Raw genomic sequence first — 27,555 nt, 5'->3', positions numbered from 1 at the left:
CTGAGAAACCCTAACTTTAAAGAAAGTAAAAACGACTTGATGATTTTTCAAAATAAGTTTGAGAATAGTGCAAAACATAGGAAGAAACAGACTTAAAGTGTTTGAAAATGGCCCAAATCTACGAAATACAAACGAAAAATAGGATTTCAAAGGAAACACAGGTAGAGATAGAAGAACCTGCTTAGAACTTCATAGATCGTAACAAATATGGTGTGATTTTGCCCAAAATCACACCGGAGAAACCATGAATAACCAAAACAGAAATCCTAGATACAAGTCGGGATGGCCCAGGGCCCTTGAAGGCCTCAGAGATGATGAGCAAGGCGATGGAGGGACCATTAGAGGCTTGGGGTTTGAAAGGTGGTCGTCGGAGATGACCGGGGAAGGAGGCAGTAGTCGAAGAAAGATTAGGGTTAGGTTGAGAGAGAAGAGAGAGACGATAGGATCTGAAGGCATCAGATTTGGGAAATGACCTAGGGTTAGGGGGTGGTATGAATTAAAAAAAGTAAGGAGTGATATGGGGTTGATTTGGGAGATCAACGGCCAAGATTTAATCGGGTAAATGGGTTCCGGGTTTGGGTAGGAGTTCATAGGATCTAGGTCAGGTTAATTGGGTAGGAAATAGGGCTGGGGTTGGGTTTAATTTGGCTAAAATTGAAAGCCAAAACTGGCCATAAATTAAATAGTCAATTTTTCCTATTTTAATTTATAACAAATAGTAAGTAATTTCTGAAAAATAATTTAATGTGCCAAAATAATTTAAAAATATATAATTATCATTTTTAAAAATATAGGGACCAATTTCACGCCTATAAAGTATAATTATACATTAAGATGGGCTAACATTGCAATTATGTAATTTAGCTTAAAAATACTAAATGTAATTGTAAAAATGCATAAAAATTATATTAGCCATATTTTGGCATAAGTATAGAAATAAAATAAATAAATCATCATAACAATAATTTTGAAAATAATTATTGGGGATTTTATGAATAAAAGGGGAGAAAATAAATCAATTTAAATCATTAAAATTATGAGAAAATTTATAAAAACCTTGTGCATGCTTATATATGCATATATATGTTATTTTGAAGGTATTTATGCATGTTTAAAATATATAGAGAAAAATTGGGTATCAACATAATGTACGAGACAATGAAGGATCACATAATACTCAAGGAATCTCAATTAACTTGGATGTCTCAACTCTTTACCAACTCATCGTTATATACCGACTAACAATTCATACACGTGAATCTACATTATAGAAGGCAACAAATGTTACAAAACTATAAGACAAGCAAGAAATAGGACAATTTAGATATGCAAGAAAAGCAAATACAGACAAGTAGCAAATAAACATGGAATTATGGAAGAGATGGACAAGTCAATACATGTATAACTAAATGACAAGTAACAATTATGGCTTTGAAGTCAAATAAGCATATAGCAATTAAGGCATGTAACATGATATACTAAGCAGTAATGAAAACATGGAAGCAAGTAACACAACGACAAATATACATTCGTCACCTCGCATATATGTCGTTTCACACATAATTCACATAACATGTACTTCAAAGGTTCTTAATTCCCTTATATCAAGGTTAGACCCAACACTTACCTCACTCTACAACTCAAACAATCAATCAACCACGACCTTGCCTTTTGAACAAGCCTCCAAACCAACCAAATCTAGCAAATTATTGAACAAATGATTCTAAATAGGCTTTAGAAACTACCCACAAAGGGAAGAGGATCAATTTAGATCATTTTTGAAAAAATTAACAAAAGTCAACCTCGGGCCCGCTTGGTCAAAATCAATATTCGGACCAAAACCCGATTACCCATTCACAGCTGAGTCCGATTATGTGATTTGTTTCGAAATCCGCCCCTAATTCGAGGTCTAAATCTCAATTTTACAAAAACATCCCCAATTCTACCCAAACCCCTAATTTCTACTATGAAAATCCTAATTTTGATGCTGAAAGCTCATGAAATGTAATGCGTAATTGAAATAAGTGGAATAAAGTCACTAACCAATGAATTTAAGAAGAAAAATCTCTTGGAAAATCGCCTCTAGGGTGTTTAGGGTTGAAAAATTATGAGAAAAGAGCTAAGTCTCGTTTCCCCCTCTTTTACCCAGCTGTGGATGACGTAATTGCGATGTCTTGTATGCAATTGCAAACACCGCAAATGCGAGACAAGGGTCGCAAATACGAACCCTGTCACAGAAGAGAAAAATTCACAAATGCAAACTCAGAACCATCGCATATGCGACCAAAAACTTTGCAAAAGCGAAGAAGTGCTCCAGTGGTCAGTGATCGCAATTGTGACCACTTCCTCCGTAAATGCGAAGGTCCACAGTTCGCAAATGCAAACAAATTCTTGCAAATGCGAGTTCACCCAACCCAGCCCATGCTCGTAAATGTGAACCATTATTCGCAAAATTGAGGCTCGCAATTGCAAGCCAGACCTCGCAATTGCGAGATCTACAATGGAGCACCAGAACTGGTATTGCACCACAATCCTAGCATTAGCCAAACTCATCCGAAACACGTCTGAAACTCAACCGAGCCCCTCTGGCTCCAAACCAAGCATGCACACAAGTGTAATAACATCATACGAACTTGCTCGTGCAATCAAATAACCAAAATAATATCTTAATCTACGAATCAATCTTCAAAACAAATGAACTTTCAAAGTGAAACGCAAGAACACCAGAATCACATTTAAGCGTCTGAATCATGTCAAATCAATTCCGAATCGAACAAAATTTTGCAGACAAATTTCAAATAGCAATACAGAACTATTCCAAGTTTTAATATCAAAATCTAAACCTGTTAGCTAAGAAGTCAACTTACGGTCAAACTTAGTAATTTCCAACTTTCAAAAAAATGCTAGTTTTTTGGCAAAATGAGTCGAAAACAAGTTAGGGACTTCCGAATTCAAATTCGGGCACACGCCAAGTCCCAAATCACGATACGAACCCATTGGTATAGTCAAAATACCAATACAGGTCCGTTTACATAAAATACTGACCGTAGTCAACTCAAACTATTTTTAAGGCAAAAATTCACAATCTCTTCAATTTTTCACATAAAGACTTTCCGAAATGAGACACGTATTGCACACATAAATTTAGAAACACTAAACAGAGTTAATCAAGGTCTCGAAACACGGAAATAGAGGCTAAATCTCAAAATGACCTATCAGGTCATCACAGTTAACCATTTTAGTAGTTTTAAAGTATATCATTAACAATACGTACGACATGCCGCAGTCTAAACATATCCAAAAAATCTGGAGACACGAATACATGAGCATCTAGAGTACTACAAACAAAGTCTAAACAAAAATAATACAACTGTTTGAAATGAGGTAAACAGTAAAGACTGAATGGAAGGAGACTTCAGGGACTACGAACGTCAAAAGATCTACCTCAAGACACTTGCTGAAAGCCGGTCCAGGAAAGATCTCTTCTACGTGCCGCTGGGATCAATATCGATATATGCATAAGAAGTACAGAAGTGTATTATGATATAACTAATCTCATGTACTCTATAATTGCCGAGCCTAACCTCGACAAAATAGTGACGAGGCTATGGCAAGTCACTCACAAATAGCCTGTACGAAATAATAATAGCAGAAAAACGGGTATAGAAATAAAGTAGTAAACTCATATAAACATATCCTAAAGTCAACAATCAGAGGGACCCGGAATTAAAATAAACTCAAATCTCATATTAAAATACCAAGAACAATCTTTACAGCCACAAACAACTTACAACACATCAAATCCATTGTGGCGCGCAACCCGATCCCAATATATCATCATCTGTTCATATCATATTCCGTCCTTATTCCTACATATCATTTCATATCCTTTTAATATCGTTACGGCGTGAAATCTGATCCCAACAGTTTCAAATTTATCAACATAAATAACTCAACAACAATATTTACAAAATATAAACACAAAAGAAGATGAAACGTATTGAACATTTAAGAACTACCAATATAACAGAGAATATCTAACACCTCGAAATCCCAAACCTTTCCGATTCATCAATACAAGAATAGCTAAATGGCTCACATAAGCGAAATAACATAACATAGTGCATCGAGTAATATAAGGACAATAAAAACATGTAAAACATGTGACAATGAGAATTTACAATTAAGACAAGTAGAAACAAGTAGCAAATAAGCAGAAATCATGTGAGAAATGAATAAATTAAAGCAAGTAATAATTAAATAACAATTAACAAGTATTAGCATAGTTGTCAAGTAAGAACATGTAACAGTTAAAGCATGTAACAAGAAATAACATGGAATAAATGAAGACGTGGAAATAAATAGCCCAATCCCGCATGTTAAATCCCATAACGGCACATATACACTCGTCACCTCGTATAGACATTGTTTCCCCACATAATTCACATAAAAGAATAGTTCAACAAGTCTTAATTCCCTTAAGTCAAGGTTTGACACAACACTTAACTCTTTCCGCAATTAAATCAATACTTAACCACGACCTTTCCTTTAGAACTATCCTTCAAACCGGTCATATTTAGCCAAATATAGTTCAAATAATTTAAAATAAGCTTTAGGAACTACTCACGAGAGAAAAAGATTCAATCTTTAACAATTTGGAAAAAGTCATAAAAGTCTACCCTGGGCCCGCTTGGTCAAATTCGATATTCGGACCAAAACCCGATACCCATTCACCCCCGAGTTCGGTTATATGATTTGTTTGAAATCCGACCTCAATTTGAGGTCTAAATCTCAATATTGCAAAATCACTAATTTCTACCAAAATTCCTAATTTCTACCATTAAATTCATGGATTAAAGGTTAAAATCAATGAGTGCTTATGGAAATATATCAAAACTAGTCAAAAATCACTAACAAATTAAGTGGGGATGAAATTACTCCTCAAAATCGCCTCTAAGTCGATTCTAGCCTTCAAAATGGTGAAAACTGACGAAATCCCGATTTTTAACACTTTAAATATCTGGGTATCAGGTGTTCTTCGCGTTCGCGAAGCATCTAACGCGTTCGCGATGCACTGGCCAATTGGCCTTCGCATTCGTGAGGTCCTTCCCGCGTTCACGAAGGCTTAACTCCCTCCCTGCCTGCATGTTTGCGAACCAAGGTACGCGTTCGCGGAGAGGGACCACCCGACCTTTCCCAAATCCCACAAAGCTTTGCGTTCACGAAGGATAAGACCTCCATTGCTTTGCGTTCGCAACTGGCTCCTTGCGTTCGCCAAGAACAACCAGCCCCAGCCCAAATTTCCCATTCACAATTGCTAATCACAATGCACCAGACACCAGAAACAGCTGAAAATCAGCAATCTCTTAAGTCCAAAATGGTCTGAAGCCTATCTGAAACTCACCCGAGCCCCTCGGGCTCCAAACCAAATATGTACACAAGTCTAAAACATTATACGAACTCGCCCGCATGATGAAAACACTAAAATAATATCTACAAACATGAATCGGACATCAAAACACATGAAATTCAATAAAAAACTCAAGAACCTCTAGAATCACAACCAAAGCGTCTGACTCCTATCAAACCAACTCCGAAATGCATCGAATTTTGTAGACAAGTTTCAAATAGCAACTCTGATACCCATAAAGTCAACCTACGGTCAAACTTAGGAAGTTTCAAAACATTCAAATTGCTAACTTTCGGTAAAACAAGTCAAATCAACCTTAGGACCTCCGAATTCAATTCCGGACATATTCCCAAGTTCAAAATCACAATACGAAGCTACCAAAATCGTCAAAACACCGATCCAGGATCGTTTACCAAAAATGCTGACTATAGTCATCTTAAGTTGTTTTTTTAAGCCAAAAATCATATTTTCTTCAAAAATATTTATGTAAAAACATTTGGAAAATGATACAGACCATGCACGCAAATCAATATTCACCAAATAAAACTAGTGGAGGTCTCAAAACATGAAAATAAGGGCTAGCACTCAAAATGACCTATCGGGTCGTCACATCCTCCACCTCTAAAAGACACGTTCGTCGTCGAATAGACACCCACATAGCTGTCTCGATCGGCTGACCTCTCCATTGCACTTTTATAGAAGAGAAACTCTTAGACCTCAACTATCGAACCTGTCGGGCTAGAATAACCACCGGCTCCTCCTCATAGGCCAAATTCTCATCAAGCTAAACCGTGATGATTCCAAAACATGCGAGCTGTCCTCATGGCACTTCCGAAGCATGGAAACATGGAACACTAGATGTACATTTGATAGGCTATGAGGCAATACAAGCATGTAAGCAACCTCCCCAACTCTCTCTAAGAACTCAAAATGGCCCAATAAACCTCGGGATCAACTTGAAATTCTTTCCAAACCGCAGCATGCCCTTCATAGGCGACACTCGGAGAAGAACCTTCTTACCCACCATATAAGTTACATCTCGAACCTTCCGATCTACATAACTCTTCTACATGGACTGAGCTGTACAAAGTCGCTCCTGAATTACCTTAACTTTCTCCATAGCATCACGGACCAAATCGATGCCCAACAACCTAGCCTCTCCGGGCTCGAACCAACCAATTGGCAAACGATATCGCCTCCCATATAAGGCCTCATATGGTGCCATCTGAATACTCGACTAGTAAATGTTGTTGTAGGCGAACTCTGCTAGATTTAAGAATTGGTCCCATGAACCTTCGAAATCCATAAAATAAGCACGTAGCATGTCCTCCAAGATCTAAATGGTGCGCTCGGTAAGCCAACTTTAAAGAGTCAGTTAAACATTTTAGCAATTTTAAAGAAGATTATTAATAATACAAAACTAATGAAATTAGAAATAGTGGTGATGAGTACAACATGGCGCAGTCTAAACATATCCCAGAAATCTGGAGTCACGAATACATGAGCATCTAGATTACTACAAACAAAATCTGAACACAAATAATACAACTATTTGAAATGAGGTAAACAGTAAAGACTAAATGGAAGTGGAGTTCAGGTACCGCGAACATCAACAGCTTTACCTCAAGTCTCATGTTGAAAGCTGGTCCAGGCAAGATCTCTTGTACGCGTCGTTGGGACCAACATAGTATCTGCAGAAGTGTAGCATGAGTACAACCAATCCCATGTACTACAAACAAAATTTGAACACAAATAATACAACTATTTGAAATGAGGTAAACAGTAAAGACTGAATGGAAGTGGAGTTCAGGCACCGCGAACGTCAGCAGCTCTACCTCAAGTCTCATGCTGAAAGCTGGTCCAAGAAAGATCTCTTGTACGCGTCGTTGGGACCAACACAGTATCTGCAGAAATGTAGCATGAGTACAACCAATCCCATATACTCTGTAAGTGTCGAGTCTAACCCCGACAAAGTAGTGACGAGGTTATGGCAAGTCTCTCACAAATAATCTGTATGAAATAATAATAATAATAATAATAATAATAATAATAATAGAAAACGGGGTATAAAAACAAAGTACTAAACTCATATAAACGGACCCGAAAGTCAACTACCAAAGGCCCCCAGATAGCTAAACGGCTCACATAAGCGAAATAACATACTATAGTGCATCAAGTAATATAAGGACAATAAAAACATGTAAAGCATGTCACAATGAGAATATACTATTAAGGCAAGTAGAAACAAGTAGCAAATAAGCAGAAATCATGTGAGAAATGAATAAATTAAAGCAAGCAATAATTAAATAACAATTAACAAGTATATGCATAGTTGTCAAGTAAGAACATGTAACAATTAAAGCATATAACAAGAAATAACATGGAAATAAACAGCCCAATCCTGCATGCTAAATCCCATGACGGCATATATACACTCACCACCTTGCATATACGCTATTTCCCCACATATTTCTTATAACAAATAGTTCAACAAAGTCCTAATTCCCTCAAGTCAAGGTTAGACACAACACTTACCTCTTTTCACAATCAAATCAATACTCAACCATGACCTTTCCTTTAAAACCAACCTCCAAACCAATCAAATCTAGCTAAATATAGTTCAAATAATTCAAAATAAGCTTTAGATACTATCCACGAGTGAAAAAGATTCAATTTTTAATGAATTTGAAAAAAGTCAACAAAAGTCAATCTGGCTCTGCTTGGTCAAAACCCCGAGATTCGGACCAAAGTCAGATTACCCATTCACTTTGAGCCCGGTTATGTGATTTATTTCGAAATCCGACATCAATTTGAGGTTTGAATCTCAATTTTGCAAAATACCTAATTCTATTTAAATCCCTAATTTCTACCATTTAATTCATTAATTAAAGTTTAACATCGATGGGTGATTATAGAAATATAACAAAACTAGTCAAAAATCACTAACCAATAAAGTGGGGATGAAATTACTCCTCAAAATTGCCTCTAGCCTGAGCTCTAGCCTTCAAAATAGTGAAAAATGACCAAATCCCAATTTTTAACACTTTATATATTTGGCGTCAGGTGTTCCTCGCGTTCGCAAAGCACCTGACGCATTCACGATGCACTAGCCAATTTGTCTTCGCGTTTGAAAGGTCCTCTTCGGGCTCGCGAAGGCTTAATTGCCTGCCTTCGTGTTTGCAAACCAAGGTCCGCATTTGCAAAGAGGGACCACCCAACCTTTCCCTAGATCCCATAAAGCTTCTCATTCGCGAAGGGTAAGCCCCCCATTGCTTCGCGTTCGCTGTCACGACCCGAATTTTCTACCGCCGGGATCGTGATGGCGCCTACTCATGAAAGCTAGGCAAGCTAACCACTAAGATTTTTAACACATTATCAAGTAACCCAAACAGAAATAACTAATAAATAAAGTTAAGCAGATATAAAATGTGGAAGTGATATTACGGTTCAAATACTCCAATACAAGTCTACCCCAATGATCTGGTGTCACAATTTTACGAACATTTACTAATTTCTACAAATACTGGTTTAGAAATAAAAATACAATTGTTCTCGAAATGAAAAGAGACAGTATATCTAAAACAAAAGGAAGGGGACTCCGGAGTCTGCAAACGCCGGCAGATCTACCTCGGGTCTCCTATGGATCGAAGGTAGCAAGCCACGATCTACTCACGAGGTTCAGCACCGAAATCTGCACGAAAAGTGCAGAATGCAGTATCAATACAACCGACCCCATGTACTGGTAAGTGTCGAGCCTAACCTCAGCGAAGTAGTGACGAGGCTAGGACACAACAACCATATAAACCTGTGCAGTTAAATCATATACGAACAGATCAATAATAACAAGAAATAACAGATAAAGATGGGAAGGGGAACATGTTGTGGGGAATATCAAATTCTAATAGTAATTCAATAGAGAAGCAATAATGAACACCATACTTGTATCAACAGAAATAAAGAAACAGTAACACGTGCACGACATCACCCTTCGTGCTCTTACTCTCGTTCTCACCATAAGAAACAACAGAAATGGCACGGCATCACCCTTCATGCATTAACTCTCATAATCATGGCACAGAATCACCTTTCGTGCATTAACTCTCACAATATCGGCACGGCATCACCCTTCGTGCATTAACACTTACAATATCGTGCACGGCATCATCATTCGTGATGTACACTCTTTCTCACCCAAACAATAGAAACAATACATCCCGACAATCAATAATAGAAACAAATACATCCCGACAAAGGAATCAGCTATAACCAATCTTGTTCCGACAGTTAATTCAAAAAATATCTAAACTTGAGCCAATACTCAACAATTGTTAATTACCAAGAAATCATCATAAGTCTTGTTCAACAGTGATAATCATCAATTTAAGCATGGACAATACATAATAAGAGTCGCCACAATCATGTATAAGACTCACAGGCATGCTTGACACCAACGTGTAGATACTCGTCATCACACCTATACGTCGTACTCAACACTAACACGTAGCAAATAAGACCTGAACACCTATTCCCTCAAGCTAAGGTTAGGCCAAACACTTACCTCAATTCCACGGCCAAAAGTCAAGCCTCAATTACCGCTTTGCCTCTCGGTTCCTTTTCCAATCCGCTTGTATCTAGTCATAATTTACCTAATAATATCAATAAATGCTAAATAAACCAATTCTAATGCATGAATATAGGTTTCCCAATATTTTTCCCAAAAAGTCAAAATTTAATCCCGGGCCCGCTTGGTCAAAACTCAAGGTTTGAACCAAAACCCGTTCACCCATTCACCCACGAGCCCAAATATGCAATTAATTTCGGAATCCGACCCCAAATCAAGGTCTAAATCCCTAAATTTGTAAAATCCCCAATTCTCCTAAAATCCCTAATTTCAGCCCTTAAAGAACAAGATTTAGGCCTAGAAATCTAATTGGTGTTGATAGAAAATGAAAGAAATGAGTTTAAGAACACAAACCTATGATTTAGTGATGAAATCCCTCTTCAAAAATTGCCCAAGGTCGATTTCTAAGGAAGAAAATAGGAAATTATGGCCTTTTCCCATTTCTGCTTTTGTTTTAAGAACGCTGGACAGGTCTTCTTCGCGTTTGCGAGAAGCCTGTCGCGTTCGCGAAGCTTTGGACAGAACAGACTTCGCATTCGCGAGATACTGTACGCGTTTGCGAAGGTACACCCCCCTGACCTTCGCGTTCGCGAGCCATTTGCCACGTTCGCGTAGATCATTTCCCCCTCCCCGAGGTCCTTGACAAAATGGCCTTCGTGTTCGCGATAGCCAGGTCACATTCGCGAAGGGTAATGCCCCCAACACTCCGCGTTCGCGACTTGTGCCTCGCGTTCGCGTAGAAGGAAATTTCCCTCAGACTAACTTACTCTTCGTGTTCGCGAGAGTTCCTTTGCGAACACAAAGAATGACATACCAGATGACAGCAGAAGTTCAAAACACCAAAAATTTCAAGTCTAAAACATCTCGTAGCCTATCCAAACTCACCCGAGCCCTCGGGGCTCCAAACCAAACATGCACGCAAGTCTAAAAATATCATACGGACTTGCTCGTGCGATCGAATCGCCAAAATAACACTAGAACTATGAATTTTGCATCAAAATCAATAAAAAATCTCAAGAACTTTTAAAGATTCCATTTTCACAACCGAGGGTCCGAATCACGTCATATTGATTCCGTTTCTAACCAAATTTTACAGGCATAACTTAAATACCATATTAAACCTGTACCGTGCTCCGAAACTAAAATACGGGCCCGATACCATCGAAATCAAGCATCGTTAAATTTCCAAAAAGCAGTATATTTTCAGTTAAACAATTTTCTTCAAAAATTTATTTCTCGGGCTAGGGACCTCGGAATTCAATTTCAGGCATACGCCCAAGTCCCATATTTTTCTATGGAGCTTCCGGGACCGTCGGATCATGGGTCCGGGTCCATTTACCCAAAATGTTGACCAAAGTCAACTTAATTCAATTTTAAAGGCAAAATTTAGCATTTTTCTCAAATTTTCACATAAAGTCTTCCCGAAACATGCCCGGACTGTGCATGCAAATCGAGGAGAAGGAAAATGAGGTTTTCAAGGCCTCGGAATTCAGATTCGGATTCTAAATCAAAAGATGTCCCTTTGGGCCATCACATTCTCCACCTCTAAAACAACACTTATTCTCTCAAGCTAATTGATCACACCCAACTATGCCTTATATAAAGGACATGCAGCCGTTGCAAATATAATCTGAGTATTTAGTCTAGAGTCGAACCCACAAGGAATTAACCTATCAATTACTTCTCGTTAGACTTACTAAATTCCACGGAATCAACTTCTCAAACGTTGTAAATAACAATTAAGGGTATTTCTACTAACTACGAATGAATGTAAATAAGCAACTGAAAAATAACTATAATTGAGTTGTAAACTATTAAGAGAAGGTTCTAAGACTATGATTTCCCCTATTGATGGACTCCCTTCCGGTTATGCTTCACATAGAATCACCAAATTATCTCTATCAATCCTGAGCACTCTTACTACCGTAAATCTCTCCCGAGTAATCACAATAATCTACTAGACGCACTCTCCCGAGTTACGCTAGCTGGCTTATTTACTACAACTCACTTTAGATAACAGCCAAGGCTTCGTTATCCCTAATCCCGCCTTTAAACCCGCAATTATTGATCCCTCATATATTTTGGGAGTGGTGTTGTTCAACAATTACCTAAATATGCACTCTCTCCCGAGTTATGCATACTAAATAGGCACACCTAATTGAGGATCCTGTCAATTAACTACAACAAGCACGTAGTTGAACAAATAGAGATTAAAATGGCAAACTATATTAACATAATCAAGAAGTTCATCCTTCAATAGGTTCCATCAAACCTTAGACTAAATATTTAGCTACTCATACTAGTGTTCATCACAACAATGATCAAATTCGTCACAAATCATAAAAATAAAAGGAAGAAAGGAAGAACTTGATGTTGAATCCTCCTCCTTGCCTCTTGCCTCTCCTTTTCTTGCACTAAGCTATCAAAAACTGCATAATCCCCTCTTGGGCGATGTTGACCTTCTATAGGTTAAGTGAATTTTTCCCCTAGACTTTGAAGTTTACCCCTGAAAATTAATATTACGGAAGCGCGGCTGCGCTAGTGGGCGCGCTAATGCCCTACCATTCTTCCTCGACCATCTGGGCTAGCGCGGTCGCGCTAATGGCTGCGCTAATCCAGGCCTTCATTTTAACTATTCTTTTTCTCGTCTTCTCGCGTACTCAGCTCATAGGGTTTTTTTTCTTGCTTCAATATAGCTCTAATTACAGCTTTAAGGCCTCATACAAGCTTCTCACTCCTGCAATGTGTGACATTCACAATAGAGCCCATTTTTCATCATTTAACTATATTATAACATTGAAACATAATTAAGTTGGGGCATAAACAATCGCCAAATTACATAAATCTAGCCTGTTATCAACACCCCACACTTAAATCATTGCTAGTCCTCGAGCAATCCACCATACTCTATAGAGGTTCCTTCACTAAGCATTCTTCCCTAACGCATTACACCAAGAACAAATCACATGAGTTACGCCTAGTAGTGAATAATCTTAGCTTCAAAAGTCGACTCTCACGTGCCGTGCAATATTCATACTTTCTCAAGCTACTCTACACAGAAGTCAAGACTTGCCCTTCCTTCATGAATCACATGCCCTCACATTCATAAAAAAGAGTAGTTCCACAAATAATGATGTTTAGAACAATTAGGATCTTAGATAGACAAAACTATCTCACTCTCAAAAAGAACATTCACATGCCACAAAGATGCATCATAGGCTTGCCCGTAGTGTACTACTCTACTAATCGAGCCCACTCAGTCTAAGATCAATAGGACTTCACTTGGTTGTAATATAGGCTAAGGGACGGGTAGGATATATTTGAATATAGTGACTAACCTCCCTAAGCACTTTTTAGTACAATTACATTAACATTCAAAGCCATATTTATGTCAACCAGACATCCCACCACTTTTTCTTTTATTTACAACAACCTCATCCATTAGATGCAATTATAACCAACCACCACTTATCGATTACTGCATTTACTCTTTTTTTTTCAGTGGTGCTTATTTTTTTACTTTTCCAAACGCTGCACCTTTTCTCTATTTCAATGGTTCCACTCAAAAACCAAACCACCACCCCACACTTTTGCCTTTGCATAATTTCCATACCATTCAAGTACTTATGGGAGGTAAAAGGGTTTAAACAACAGGCTATTTAAACAATTGGGTAAGGTTCGCAATGTGGTTACCAAAGAAACAAGCTTATAGGCTCAATGGGGTTAACTAAGATGTAAACAGTTAGGTGAGTTTACTTTATATGTCTGGCTCAACAAAGAAATGTCTATATCACTTCTAGGACTGAATGAAACTACTATTTCGCTTTGCAAACACACAGGGCAAGTTCTAGGCATCAAATGTGAATCATGGAATACAGTAAAGCTCACACACACATGGCACATGACTCATTCCAGATTGGCTTATCAAGACACTCTCTTCTGAGTATTCAAGTCAGTAATAAACATATAATTTTAAGGCACTTTAGCAAGAATCAACTACTAAGACTAAGCATTACACTCTAGTGTCTATTGTGTTCAGGTGTATCAATGCTAGAGGCTTAACTTTCGATTTTAGCTCGTAGCCCATTAATCCTAATCTACTAAAAAGAAAACAAAATGAACAAAAACTACCTATACCTGATTCAAGCTAAACCCTTGGAAAAGAACCATGGCCCAAAGAAAAACCAAGGGAGGGGGGTACTACACTACCTAAAAAAAAATCTTTTTGGTCTTTTCTCTAGACTTACTTCCCTCAAGAAAATTGTCTAAAGGTTCCGTCATCAGGAAGAGTCTCCATATTACCTTCTTCTTTTTTTTTTGATCGACTTAGTCCCTCAAGAATCCTGCCGAAAGAGATCCGTCGTCGGGACAAGCCACTTACCTACTTTAAACTAATCTAATGAAACTATTAGTCAAATACCGGAAACAATCAACGCAAAACAAAGAACATCAAACAGTCAAATTGTACAATTACATATATACATTGAAGTATCCCCCACCCCACACTTAAAATGTAGACATGTCCTCATGGCATCAAAATTTAAAGAATAGTGAGGTAAAGGAACTTCCCTGAAGGATCACTCCTGATCGGAGACGGTGTCTGGGTTCACATTGCATGTGTGACCCAGAGCTCTCAGCCAGCCTAAGAATTCTTTTCCGACTTCACCTGCCGCTCATCCACTGCATCAACACGGGCACCTAAATCAGTGACAGAGGTACGCAACCCAGCCATATCCTGCTCCAAAGCGGTCATGCGGGTACTACGACATGGCTGTGAAGATGTTGAAGTTCTAGGTGGTGCTGCAGCTGCTGCACTATGTTCATCGGCCTGTGGTTCAGCCTCCACATCCTTCTGCTTGTCCTCCTCTTCATCCAAGTCATCAGAGCCACTACGATCCTCCGCCTCAGCTGCCGCCGGCTCCTTACCCGTTGTTACCTTATCAGCTTGGAACTTGCGATCTTTTGGTACTAGCCCATCCACAGCTAATATTAATCACACGAGTTGAAAGATATACTAAGCTGAGACTCAAGAATAAAGTCAATCGAAGATTAAATATTCAAAAAAATAAATCTAAATTATATGAAAGGAAACATATTCAATACATTGTAGTTTGCTACTCATAATCGCTAGAATACTTTGTGTCTTGCTAATAAAGATACTTGAAATAACTTAGTTTAAGTAGAAGTAGCATAATAGGTTTTAGGAATTAGTATTTTGAGTTTAATTACTTGTTGGCTTGTAATAGTTTTCATAATTCCAAGGCTCAAAGAAAATTTAATGCATTATTATTTTTAAACTTACTAAATAAATATAATTTCTACATGTAAAATTTATTCGGTATGGTTCGGTATTTTTTCGGTTTATTTTTATAAAATAAAAAACTGACCCTAATTATCGGTGCGGTTATATATTTATATAAAAACCTACGGTTTCTTAAAAAGAAACCTAAAATCGGTTCGGTGCGGTACGGTGCGGTCGGTTTCGAATATCCATTGACACCCCTAGTAGTCACTGGCATCACACATGAGCTCGAATGGTTGCTCCCAGTCGGGGGCAACAATGATAGGTGCTGTGACTAGCCTCTTCTTCAGCTCCTCGAATGCTACCCTGCACTCATCAGTAAACAAGAAAGTGTGATCTTTTTCTAACAACTTACAGAGAGGGTTGGCAATTTTTGAGAAGTCTCTTATGAATCTCCGGTAGAAACCGGCATGCCCGAGAAAGCTCCTGATTGCCTTGACTGAAGTTGGATGGGGCAGCTTTGCTATCACATCTACTTTAGCACGATCTACCTCAATTCCTTTGCTTGACACTCGGTGCCCCAAGACTATGCTCTCTTGTACCATGAAATGGCACTTCTCCCAATTAAGAACCAGGTTAGTCTCAATACATCGTCTCAGCACACGAGTCGGATTTATAAGACATCATCAAATGAGTTCCCCACCACTGAGAAATCATCCATGAATACCTCCATTATGTCCTCCACCATGTCAGTGAATATGGCCATCATGCACCTTTGGAATGTGGCTGGTACATTGCATAGGCCAAAGGGCATCCTCCGAAAGGCATAAATGCCATACGGGCAAGTGAAGGAGGTCTTCTCTCTGTCCTCTGGTGCAATAGAGATCTGATTGTACCCTGAGTACCCATCCAGAAAACAGAAATGCGACCTCCTTGCCAATCTATCTAACATCTGATCAATGAAGGGAAGTGGGAAGTGGTCTTTCCGGGTGGCTAGATTTAACTTTCTGTAATCCATGCAAATTCTCCAGCCCGTGATGGTCCTCGTAGAGATAAGTTTATTGTTATTATTTTTAACTATCATCATGCCCCCCTTTTTAGGTACACATTGAACCGGACTAACCCAGCTGCTGTCAGATATTGGGAAAATGATTCTCGCATCTAACCACTTTATCACTTCTTTCTTCACTACTTCCTTCATGTTGGGGTTCAACCTTCTTTGGTGTTCCCTGGAAGGTTTGTGTCCCTCTTCCAGCAGAATTTTGTGCATATAGTAGGCTGGGCTGATCCCCTTTATGTCTGCCATGGTCCACCCAATAGCAGTCTTACACTCCTTAAGTACTTGCAAGAGTTGTTGTGCCTGCACATCTAACAAACTAGATGAGATAATAACAAGTAATATGGAGTCAGGTCCAAGGAACTCATACCTGAGATGGGCGGGCAATGGCTTTATGTCTTTAACTCCAGCTTTGGTGGTTCTTCGATGGATGGCTTGGCTGGAGGAGTTTCTCTATTTTTCAAGTGCAAGGGCTCAAATTCAAGAGTTCTATCCCAGAACCCTCTACCCTCTAATGCCATCACCCATTCTGCCAGTTCTTCTCCATTTACCTCATCTAAATTCATCAGACATGCAGCAAGAGGGTCCTCAATAGTCAGCATCCCATCACCAGTCTCTACGATTACATCCACGACATCAATAAGAGAGCAATTGGCGAATTCACTTGGTCGCCTCATAAATTTCTGCACATTGAATGTTATCTCTTCGTCGTTCAATCTCATCTTGATCTCCCCAGTCTCACACTCAATGAGAGCTCTCCCAGTGGCCAAGAACGACCTTACCAAAATTATGGGAATCTCTTCATTTACTTTGCAGTCTAAGATCATAAAATCTGCATGGAACACAAATTTCCCTACCTGAATCAATACATCATCCAAGACACCTGAGGGTTGCTTTATAGTCCTGTCAGCTAGCTGCAACAACATAAAGGTGGGTCTAGCTCTTCCAATACCCAACCTCTTATAAATCGCCAGGGGCGTAAGATTTATGCTGGCCCCTAGATCACACAGTGCCTTAGCAAAGGCAAAATTACCAATAGTGCATGGAATTGTAAAGCTCCCTGGGTCAAACAGCTTTTCTGCAATTGGTCTAGTCACCACTGCACTACAGGTTTGAGTAAGAGTAACTGTGGCCAAGTCTTGGAAATAAAATTTTTGGGACATCAAGTCCTTCGTCATTTTTGCATACCCAGACATCTCTTTCAAAGCATCAATCAATAGAATATTTACCTGGATTTGTTTCAGCATCTCCAAGAACTTCTTGTATTGCTCCTCCTTTTGGTACTTATCCAGCCTATGAGGGAAAGGTGCAGGCGGTCTCTTCTTCCCAATCATTTGGGATTGATCTTTATCAGTTGCCACCTCAACTAATGGTTCCTGGGTTGTCTCAGCATCTTTCTCGGTCTCAATCTGAATGTTATTTTCTTCCTGGGCAGGCTGGACTGTCACCTCTTCAGTTTCACTGACTTATCCAACTCAATGGGCACTAATATGAATGTCTCATCCTGTCTAGTTTCTCGAGCCCTCTCTTGCTCTGCATCCAAATCTCTTCCATTACGTAGACTCACCGCCATCAGCTGCTTCGGGCCTTGATCTTTTGGATTTATCTGGGTGTCTGCAGGTAGTGTCCCATGAGGACGATTGTTCAGAGACATCGAAATTTGGCCCATCTGCATCTCAATATTCTTGATCGCTGAATCATGTGCATCTACTCTCTCACTAATCTTCGCATTAGACCCAATAACCTGCTGTATCATTGTTTCAAGTATAGCAAAGCCATCTTCCTGCCTTCCACCATGCTGCTGCTGAGGGGGTGATACCCCTACTGTTGATTCTAATTATTATATCCCTGTGGCCTTGGGTAAGGTGCCATATTGTTAGGGGGTCTCATACCTCCCATGTTCCCATTGTTGAACTGTGGCTGGGCTGGCCTGTACTACTGATTTTGCTGGCCCCAATTCTGACCGTCCAGTCTCTAGCCTCCATAATTCGACACATAGTTCATGTCTTCAGGGTAGTGATGATGATCATGTTCTACATTCCACTGGTTACCAATTGGCTGACTGATGCACGATGTGCATAAGCCCCCATTGGTAGTATCTACAATGTGTACCTGCTGCTTATGCCCTGACTCTTCCACCTTTTTGATGAGTATGCTTATCTGTGTCAATAAGGTGGCCATATTTTCAGCCATAGAGTTGGATGAATCTAAGGGCATTGAGTGCACCACTGTAGTGATAGGTGCATTCCTGGTTATCCATACTGAATTCTGTGCCATCTTATCAAGCAGACCTTGGCCTTCTCTCCATGTTTTGCTCAAAAATGCTCCGCCAGCTGAAGCATCAACAATGTTCTTCACGCTATCTGACAATCTCATGTAAAATCGTTGCCCCAACATCAGATCTGGAATACCATGGTACAGACATATAGCCAACATCCCCTTGAATCGTTCCCATGTTTTATGCAGTGTCTCCATTGGTCTCTGTTTAAAACTCAAAATTTCATCAATTTGTTGAGCGGTTTTGTTGGGTGGGTGGAACTTGTTCACGAATTGCTTGACTAACTCCTCCCAAGTTGTTATGGAATTTATGGAGAGTGAGTTTAGCCAGGTCTGGACAGCTCCTGTCACTGAGAATGGAAAAAATAACAGCTTGATTGCTTCCGGAGTTACGTTGGGCTGCCTTTGGATTTTGTAGATTGACAGGAAATTCTTCAAGTGCTGGTGAGGATCTTCGACTTGTGACCCCGAAAATAGTCCCTTGTTTTGCAACAAGTACAACATGTTATTCATGATTTGGAATGATTTCTGCGGGACTATAATCGAGGTGGCCATATTTTCAGTTGTGGGTTGTGCCTAGTCATAGAGAGTTGCCTCTGGCACAAGAGGTGCCAATGGCACTATTGGTACAACTAGGTTCTCTTCGTGATCTCCCATTTCTGTCTCGAAGTGTTCAGTTGTTTGTTGTTGTTTGTTTTCTAGTTGGCCCGGTTCAAGGCCTTGAAAACTTTCTCAGGATCTGATAATGCTTCAAATACTTCACCAGTTCTTGATGAGTTTCAAGGCATGCACCTGTGCAACCAAGTCAACAAACATTAAAATTTCAATTGTAAAGATTGGGTATAGAGAAAGTTAACTACACTAAGATTTTTTTTTGTACTTCTTTCAATTGTAATTGATAACACCGTTAAATTCCCCGGCAACGACGCCAAAATTTGATCACACCCAACTATGCCTTATATAAAGGACACGCAGACGTTGCAAATATAATCTGAGTATTTAGCCTAGAGTCGAACCCACAAGGAATTAACCTATCAATTACTTCTCGTTAGACTTACTAAATTCCACGGAATCAACTTCTCAAACGTTGTAAATAACAATTGAGGGTATTCTACTAACTACGAATGAATGTAAATAAGCAACTGAAAAATAACTATAATTAAGTTGTAAACTATTAAGAGAAGGTTCTAAGGCTATGATTTCCCCTATTGATGGACTCCCTTCCGGTTATGCTTCACATAGAATCACCAAATCATCTCTATCAATCCTGAGCACTCTTACTACCGTAAATCTCTCCCGAGTAATCACAATAATCTACTAGACGCACTCTCCCGTGTTACGCTGGCTGGCTTATTTACTACAACTCACTTTAGATTACACCCAAGGCTTCGTTATCCCTAATTCCGCTTTTAAACCCGCAATTATTGATCCCTCATATATTTTGTGAGTGGTGTTGTTCAACAATTACCTAAATATGCACTCTCTCCCGAGTTATGCATACTAAATAGGCACAACTAATTAATGATCTTGTCAATTAACTACAACAAACACGTAGTTGAACAAATAGAGATTAAAATGACAAACTATATTAACATAATCAAGAAGTTCATCCTTCAATAGGTTCCATCAAACCTTAGACTAAATATTTAGCTACTCATACTAGTGTTCATCACAACAATAATCAAATTCATCACAAATCATAAAAACAAAAGGAAGAAAGGAAGAACTTGATATTGAATCCTCTTCTTTGCCTCTTGCCTCTCTTTTTCTTGCACTAAGCTATCAAAAGCTGCATAATACCCTCTTGGGCGAACTTGACCTTCTATAGGTTAAGTGAATTTTTCCCCCAGACTTCCAAGTTTACCCCTAAAAATTAATATTCCGGAACTGGGCTAGCGCGGCCGCGCTAGTGGGAGCGCTAATGCCCTACCATTCTGCCTCGACCATCTGGGCTAGCGCGGTCGCGCTAGTCCAGGCCTTCATTTTAACTATTCTTTTTCTCGTCTTCTCGCGTACTCAGCTCCTAGGGATTTTTTTTCTTGCTTCGATGTAGCTCCAATCACAGCTTTAAGGCCTCATACAAGCTCCTCAGTCCTGCAACGTGTGACATTCACAATTAGAGCCCATTTTTCATCATTTAACTATATTATAACATTGAACATAATTAAGCTGGGGCATAAACAATCGTCAAATTACATAAATGTAGCCTATTATCACTAATATTAGGCCAAACACTTACCTCAATTCCACGGCCAAAAGTCAAGCCTCAATTACCGCTTTACCTCTCAGTTCCACTTCCAATCCGCTTGTATCTAGTCATAATTTACTTAATAACATCAATTAATGCTAAATAAACCAATTTTAATGCATGAATATAGGTTTCCCAATGTTTTTCCCAAAAAGTCAAAAATCGACCCCGGGCCCGCTTGGTCAAAACTCAAAGTTCAAACCAAAACCCGTTCACCCATTCACCCACGAGCCCAAATATGCAATTAATTTCAGAATCCGACCCCAAATTGAGGTCTAAATCCTCAAATTTGTAAAATCCCCAATTCGCCTAAAATCCCTAATTTCTACCCTTAAAGAACAAGATTTAGGCCTAGAAATCTAATGGGTGTTGGTGGAAAATCAAAGAAATGAGTTAAAGAAAACAAACCTATGATTTGGTGATAAAATCCCTCTTCAAAATTCGCCCAAGGTTGAGTTCTATGGAAGAAAATATGAAATTATGGCCTTTTCCCGTTTCTGCTTCTGTTTTAAGATCGCTGGACAGGTCTTCTTCACGTTCGCGAGAAGCCTGTCACGTTCGCGAAGTATTGGCCAGAATAGCCTTCACGTTCGTGAGATACTGTATGCGTTCGCGAAGGTACACCCCCCTGACCTTCACGGTCGCGAGCCATTCGCCGCATTCGCATAGAGTGTTTCCCCCTCCCTCAGGTCCCTGCCAAAATGGCCTTCGCGTTCGCGATAGCCAGGTCGCGTTCGCAAAGGGTAATGCCCCAAACACTCCGCGTTCGCGACCTGTGCCTCGCATTCGCGTAGAAGGAAATTTCCCTCATACTAACTTACTCTTCGCGTTCGCGTGAGTTGCTTCGCGAACGCGAAGAAGGACATACCAGATGACAGTAGAAGTTCAAAACACCAGAAATTTCAAGTCTAAAACATCCCGTAGCCTATCCAAAACTCACCCGAGCTTTCGGGGCTCCAAACCAAACATGCACGCAAGTCTAAAAATTTCATATGGACTTGCTCGTACAATCGAATCGCCAAAATAACACTTAGAACTACGGATTTGGCATCAAAATCAATAAAAAATCTCAAGAACTTTTAAAGTTTTCATTTTCACAACCGAGGGTCCGAATCACGTCATATGAATTCCGTTTCTTACCAAATTTTGCAGGCATAACTTAAATACCATATTAAACCTGTACCGGGTTTCGAAACCAAAATACGGACCCGATACCATCGAAATCAAGCATCGTTAAATTTCCAAAAACCATTATATTTTCAGTTAAATAATTTTCTTCAAAAATTCATTTCTCGGGCTAGGCACCTCGGAATTCAATTCCGGGCATACGTTTAAGTCCCACATTTTTCTACGGACCCTTCGGGACCGTCGAATCATGGGTCCGGGTCCGTTTACCCAAAATATTGACCGAAGTCAACTTAATTCAATTTTAAAGGCACAATTTAGTATTTTTCTCAAATTTTCACATAAAGGCTTTCTGGAAACGCACCCAGATTGCGCATGAATATCGAGGAGAAGGAAAATGAGGTTTTCAAAGCCTCAGAACCCGGATTCGGATTCTAAAACAAAAGATGACCTTTTGGTCATCACATTCGCGACCGGCTCCTTGCGTTTGCGAAGAACAACCAGTCCCCAACCCAAATTCCCCCTTCACGATCGTGAAGCACAATGCACCAGACACCAGAAACAGCTTAAAAATAGCAATCTCCTAAGTCCAATATGGTCTGAAGCCTATCTGAAACTCACCTGAGCCCCTCAGGCTCCAAACTAAACATGTACACAAGTTTTAAAACTTCATATAAACTCGCTCGCGCGATCGAAACACCAAAATAATAGAAACACGAATTGGACATCAAAACGCATGAAATTCAATAGAAAACTCAAGAACCTCTAAAATCACAACCAAACGTCCGAATCTTATCAAACCAACTCCGAATTGCACCAAATTTTGCAAACAAGTTTCAAATAGCAAAATGGAGCTATGCCAAGTCCCAAATAAAAATTTGAACCCGATAGCCATAAAGCTAACCTACGGTCAAACCTAGGATTTTTCCAAACATTTAAATTGCTACCTTTTGGCAAAACAAACTAATCAACCTAGAGACCTCTGAATTCAATTTCGGGCATATGCGCAAGTCCAAAATCATAATATGAAGCTACTGGAATCGTCAAAACACCGATCCGGGTTCGTTTACCCAAAATGTTGACCGTAGTCAACTCAAGTTATTTTTTAAGCCAAAAATCATATTTTCTTCAAATTTTTATGTAAAAACCTTTCGGAAAAAGACACGGACCACACAACAAATCAAGATTCACCAAATAAAGTTAGTGGAGGTCTCGGAACATGAAAATAAGGGCTAGCACACAAAATGACCTATCGAATTGTCACATAGTACTTCGTCAGCTAATAAAGTAGAATTAATTACACCTGAAAATAGTTCAAGGGGGTTAATAAAATCCCCCTAAAGTATAATTGTGTAGTAGTAAATGCGAGACAAGTTTAAGGGATTCTTTTAATGTATTTTCCCTTTTTAAAAAACTAGACTAAAGTATTTGCCTTTAAAAGTCAGTTTTAATACTTTTTTCTGATTTAAAAAAAGGACTGAGTAGGTTTTTAAACATAAAAATTATGATTTTTGAAAAACGTAGTACTTGAAGTTAAGTTGAAAAATGATATTTTAAATTTGAAATTATGTTTAAATATGTATTTCATCTAAAAAAATATTGTAGTTTTGTGAGTGGGAAATTTTTTTTTCGGAAAAACTTAAAAGAGTGGTCAAGTTTGTGAAAATTTCACTTTCGAAAAATCAGTTTACAAATTTTCATGACAAACTCGTTCTTGGAAAAATTTTCTAGAAGAAAAAAGAAAAAAACTTAAATTTCACTTATTTTTTTTTCATTCGGTAATCAAGTGCTTCACTTTATGTGCGAAAAGATAGAATGGACATTAAGGTGCCTTCGCAAATGGACAATAACTCTCGCCACGTGTCCAAAAGTGTACACTCACAGCTTTCCACCTTCTCAAACAATAGTTCTGTTTTTATATGACTCAATAATCCACTCATTGTTTCTGATCATTCACACTTTTCTCACTCTACGGATATACTATTATACTCATTTTATTCTGCACCTTTTTTTTGTTTTGTTACTGAATTGTTAAGGTTTCGGTTCAGGAGGAACCCATATATGGACAAACTACAACTTACAAATAGCATTATTATATCACCGAAGTCTCACATTTTTGGCCATTCCACTAGTCCTTGTTGTGCCAATCCTAGGGTTTCAAATGGGTCTCTGAACAACACAATTTTTTTGCATTGCATTAGTCTGCTTACTTCTAGAAGCACAACTTGTGTTCATCGTTTAATCAGGTTCATTTTACTCTAAAGTTTTAATCTTTCTGTTGTCCCATTTGGTTAAATTTGGTTAAGGATTGGTTAAAGAAGAGTTTGTGTAATGATTATTGAATCTTTAATTCACTTTACTTTGTTGGGTGTTTTAATTTTTTCTTGATTGACTGGAAGTTGAAATCTTTGGAATGCATTTCTTAGAAAGTTGGGAACTTTAGTCCTCAGTCATTTGATAATACAATCTTTGAGTTCCTGTGCTTCAATTTTGGGTATGATCAAAGTGGTAGAATTTTCTTGAACTTCATTGGTTTCAGTGTTCCAATTAAGTTGGTGTGTCTGATAATTGGATGGATATTTCTTTACTCTAGTATTCCAATTGAGTTCTTGAGTATTATGATTGGATTGAAAATTTGTGTGATATATATGTTCTCCTGACACAAGTATTGGATATTTCAATGTACTGGTCTTCTTCATCCATGAAAGGCATGTTTTTTTGATAAGTGCTAATTCTATTCTTTGGCGTGAAGACCGAAGACTGTTAATAAGAGGTCTACTGGTGTAAGTTTTGTTGCGTCGAAAATGGCTAGAATAGACGGTAGAACTGCAATGTCAGATGCCAGAACGGGGAACATGATTTTCGAACCTATTTTGGAGGAAGGAGTCTTTCGTTTTGATTGCTCTGCAGATGATAGAAATGCAGCATTTCCGAGTTTTTCCTTTGTTGATCCCAAAGTTAGGGAGACACCGATAATGTCTATCCATAAAGTTCCATCACATATTCCTTCTTTTGAATGTGTCATGGGACAACAAGTTGTTAATATTGAGGTAACACTTTCAGGTCCTGGTGGCTTATTCCATTTCCTCTCCATTTCACTAATGAAAAAGGTTTGAATATGTCATTGATTGAGATGTTTCGACTTTAATTAAGCTTCCACCAGGTACCTCATTCTATGGAACAGGGGAGGTCAGTGGTCAGCTTGAAAGAACTGGGAAAAGGGTGAGTTTCACATACAATTTTGTTGAACAAAAGAGATACTCTAAATGCTTTTCTAGTTTAGCCGTGTCTCTTTCTCCATATTTTACGAATTCTAGGCAACATATAAAACGCATTTAAAAGGAATCATTCTTATGGAGGACAAACTATCCAGAAACAAAGACCAGTCAAAAGCTATTTCCAAGAAGAGGTGTAGATAGAACACTGCCAATCTGATCTCATGACATATCAATAAAAACCTGTTTCTTGAACCTATGGCCTTGCACCATGAAAGCTAAGAGTAGCAACGGTCCTGAGCATATTTATTAGGGACAATGGTATTGAAAATTACATTTCGACCAAGCCTATCATGCAACAGCATACCATACATACTGCAGATCTTGGTGGAGCTTCACTTGCTTAATACTTTACACAATCCCCGGATTAATTGGAAAAGAAGTTCAAGTTCTGTGGTCTCTAACACATTATAAGTGAACTACAGGAAAGAGCCTAGTTGTGAACAATCAACAGTGGTCAGTTTGCTAATGACTAGTCTGTCTTGTTGATTTTGGAACATGTGATGAAACAGAAATCGAATAAATGCATATATTTGATACCAATTGGTGCTTTTCCAAATTAAAGAACCAAGTGTAAGGTCTTTGTCCTTTTGATGACGGGAATAAAAGACCTATGAAGAAAACTTGACTTTCCAAGAGCAAATCACAAGATGAAGGTGGTTAACAGATTATTACACTTGCAAATTTAATTTTGTTATTTTCAGATTTTTACATGGAATACTGATGCATGGGGTTATGGTCCTGGAACTACCTCCTTGTATCAATCGCACCCGTGGGTGCTTGCTGTTCTTCCCAGTGGAGAGACACTTGGAGTTCTGGCAGATACAACACATCGCTGTGAGGTACTATCTTACTCTACTTTCTACACCCATGCAAGCACTAGCGTGTGTTTTCTGTATGTCCGTTTGTGTATGTATCAATGCGCATATTCTATACTAAACTACAATTATGTATCACTGAATGATTATTGTCGTTTGAGCAGATTGACTTGCGACAAGAATCCAGTATATGGTTTATCTGTCAACAATCCTATCCTGTCATCACATTTGGCCCATTTGCTTCACCAATTGATGTTCTCGTATCATTCTCTCATGCAATCGGTAATTTCCTGCAGTGTTATTCTTCATTTTCTCATGAATATACAAGGTTATCTTTAAATTGATTTTTCTATCACTGAGTAGAAAGTAGTGGCCAGGAAAGGAATCTTTCACTTTGGTTCTTAGGATCTTCATTGGACCTTGTAACTAAGAATAGAAAGTCCTACTGACAGAGTCCCAGGCATCAAGCTAAATATGTTTATTTTGTCTTTTAATAAATAGATATGTCTGGATTATCTGCTTGGCACCTAAATGCATCAGTTTTTGGAACTTGATACACGTATTATTGTGGATGAAATTGAGAACCTACAGCAACATCAATCGAGGATGAATGTTAAAATTGTGAGAATGAACCCGTTGTCGAATCATATTTACCAGTTACAATTGTTCTAGGTAGATTTGTGGAGAAATTTCGAATTTATGAGACCTTGCCTTTGCTGTTGGGCAGCATAATTTTGAATCTCTCTGTTGCCTGTCATCTCTATGTTGACTATGGCAATTACTGGCTGTGATCGGGCTGGGCACAATTGAATAGATGGCATGAATGTTTGAACATTTTGCAGACAAATTACAAAAAGATGAAGATTGATGCCTATTTTCTGCCTTACATCTCTATCATCAGCTATGTGTTGGTACACCCATAAAGCAATTGAATCCAGTTTGACACAGTTGTTTAAATGGTTTCTGATGCATCTTATGTAAACCTACATTTTTCGTTCTGCTGCTGCTTTTTCCATATTTCAGAGTGTGCCATTTTCTTTAGATAATAACTTACTGTATTTGTTTAAATGAGTTTTGATGCATTTCATGTAGAGATGTTTCTGTGAGCCGATTACCTTCGTTCTGCTCCTTCTTACATATCTGAGTGTGTGTCATTTCTTGTGGAAGATTAAGCTCAAAATATAGACTCTTCTAATTTGATAAATCTTTAACCTATTCCCCCCCCACCCCCCCACTCCCCTCCAAAAAAAAAAAAAAAAACCTGTTCCCAGCTTTCATTTTCCCATTTATTATGTTTACTTTGTTTGAAGTATTAGTCACAGCAATTTGAACTCAGGAACTGTGTTTATGCCTCCAAAGTGGGCCTTGGGTTATCACCAATGCCGATGGAGCTATGTGCCTGATGCTCGTGTTCGAGAGGTATGGTCACTTCATTATGTGAAATAGTCTCTTTTACTCTCCTCATGGTGTTTGTTTTGCAAG

General features: G+C 38.7%; 2 protein-coding genes across 2 annotated transcripts in view; one reads left to right on the top strand and one right to left on the bottom strand.

The window, feature by feature from the left end:
- Positions 1-14,673: 14,673 nt before the first annotated feature.
- LOC138875536 (uncharacterized) lies at positions 14,674-18,086 on the bottom strand. The gene is made up of 6 exons (XM_070154372.1): positions 17,888-18,086; positions 17,519-17,795; positions 16,736-17,434; positions 16,397-16,649; positions 15,545-15,887; positions 14,674-15,014 (listed from the first exon to the last, which is right to left on the bottom strand). The coding sequence occupies exons 1-6, from the start codon at positions 18,084-18,086 to the stop codon at positions 14,674-14,676; spliced, it is 2,112 nt and encodes a 703-aa protein (XP_070010473.1).
- A 5,836-nt stretch (positions 18,087-23,922) lies between these two features.
- LOC104214013 (uncharacterized) overlaps positions 23,923-27,555 on the top strand; it is a 29,159-nt gene continuing 25,526 nt past the window's right edge. The window contains exons 1-6 of the mRNA XM_009763606.2: positions 23,923-24,226; positions 24,733-25,030; positions 25,134-25,202; positions 25,960-26,097; positions 26,238-26,355; positions 27,410-27,492. Coding sequence (XP_009761908.1) covers positions 24,042-24,226; positions 24,733-25,030; positions 25,134-25,202; positions 25,960-26,097; positions 26,238-26,355; positions 27,410-27,492 — 891 coding nt within the window. The 5' untranslated portion in view covers positions 23,923-24,041. The remainder of the gene's footprint in view (positions 24,227-24,732; positions 25,031-25,133; positions 25,203-25,959; positions 26,098-26,237; positions 26,356-27,409; positions 27,493-27,555) is intronic.

Source organism: Nicotiana sylvestris, chromosome 8 (assembly GCF_000393655.2).
Source record: "Nicotiana sylvestris chromosome 8, ASM39365v2, whole genome shotgun sequence".
Lineage (NCBI taxonomy): Eukaryota > Viridiplantae > Streptophyta > Magnoliopsida > Solanales > Solanaceae > Nicotiana > Nicotiana sylvestris.
This window is presented reverse-complemented; position numbering and strand designations above follow the sequence as displayed.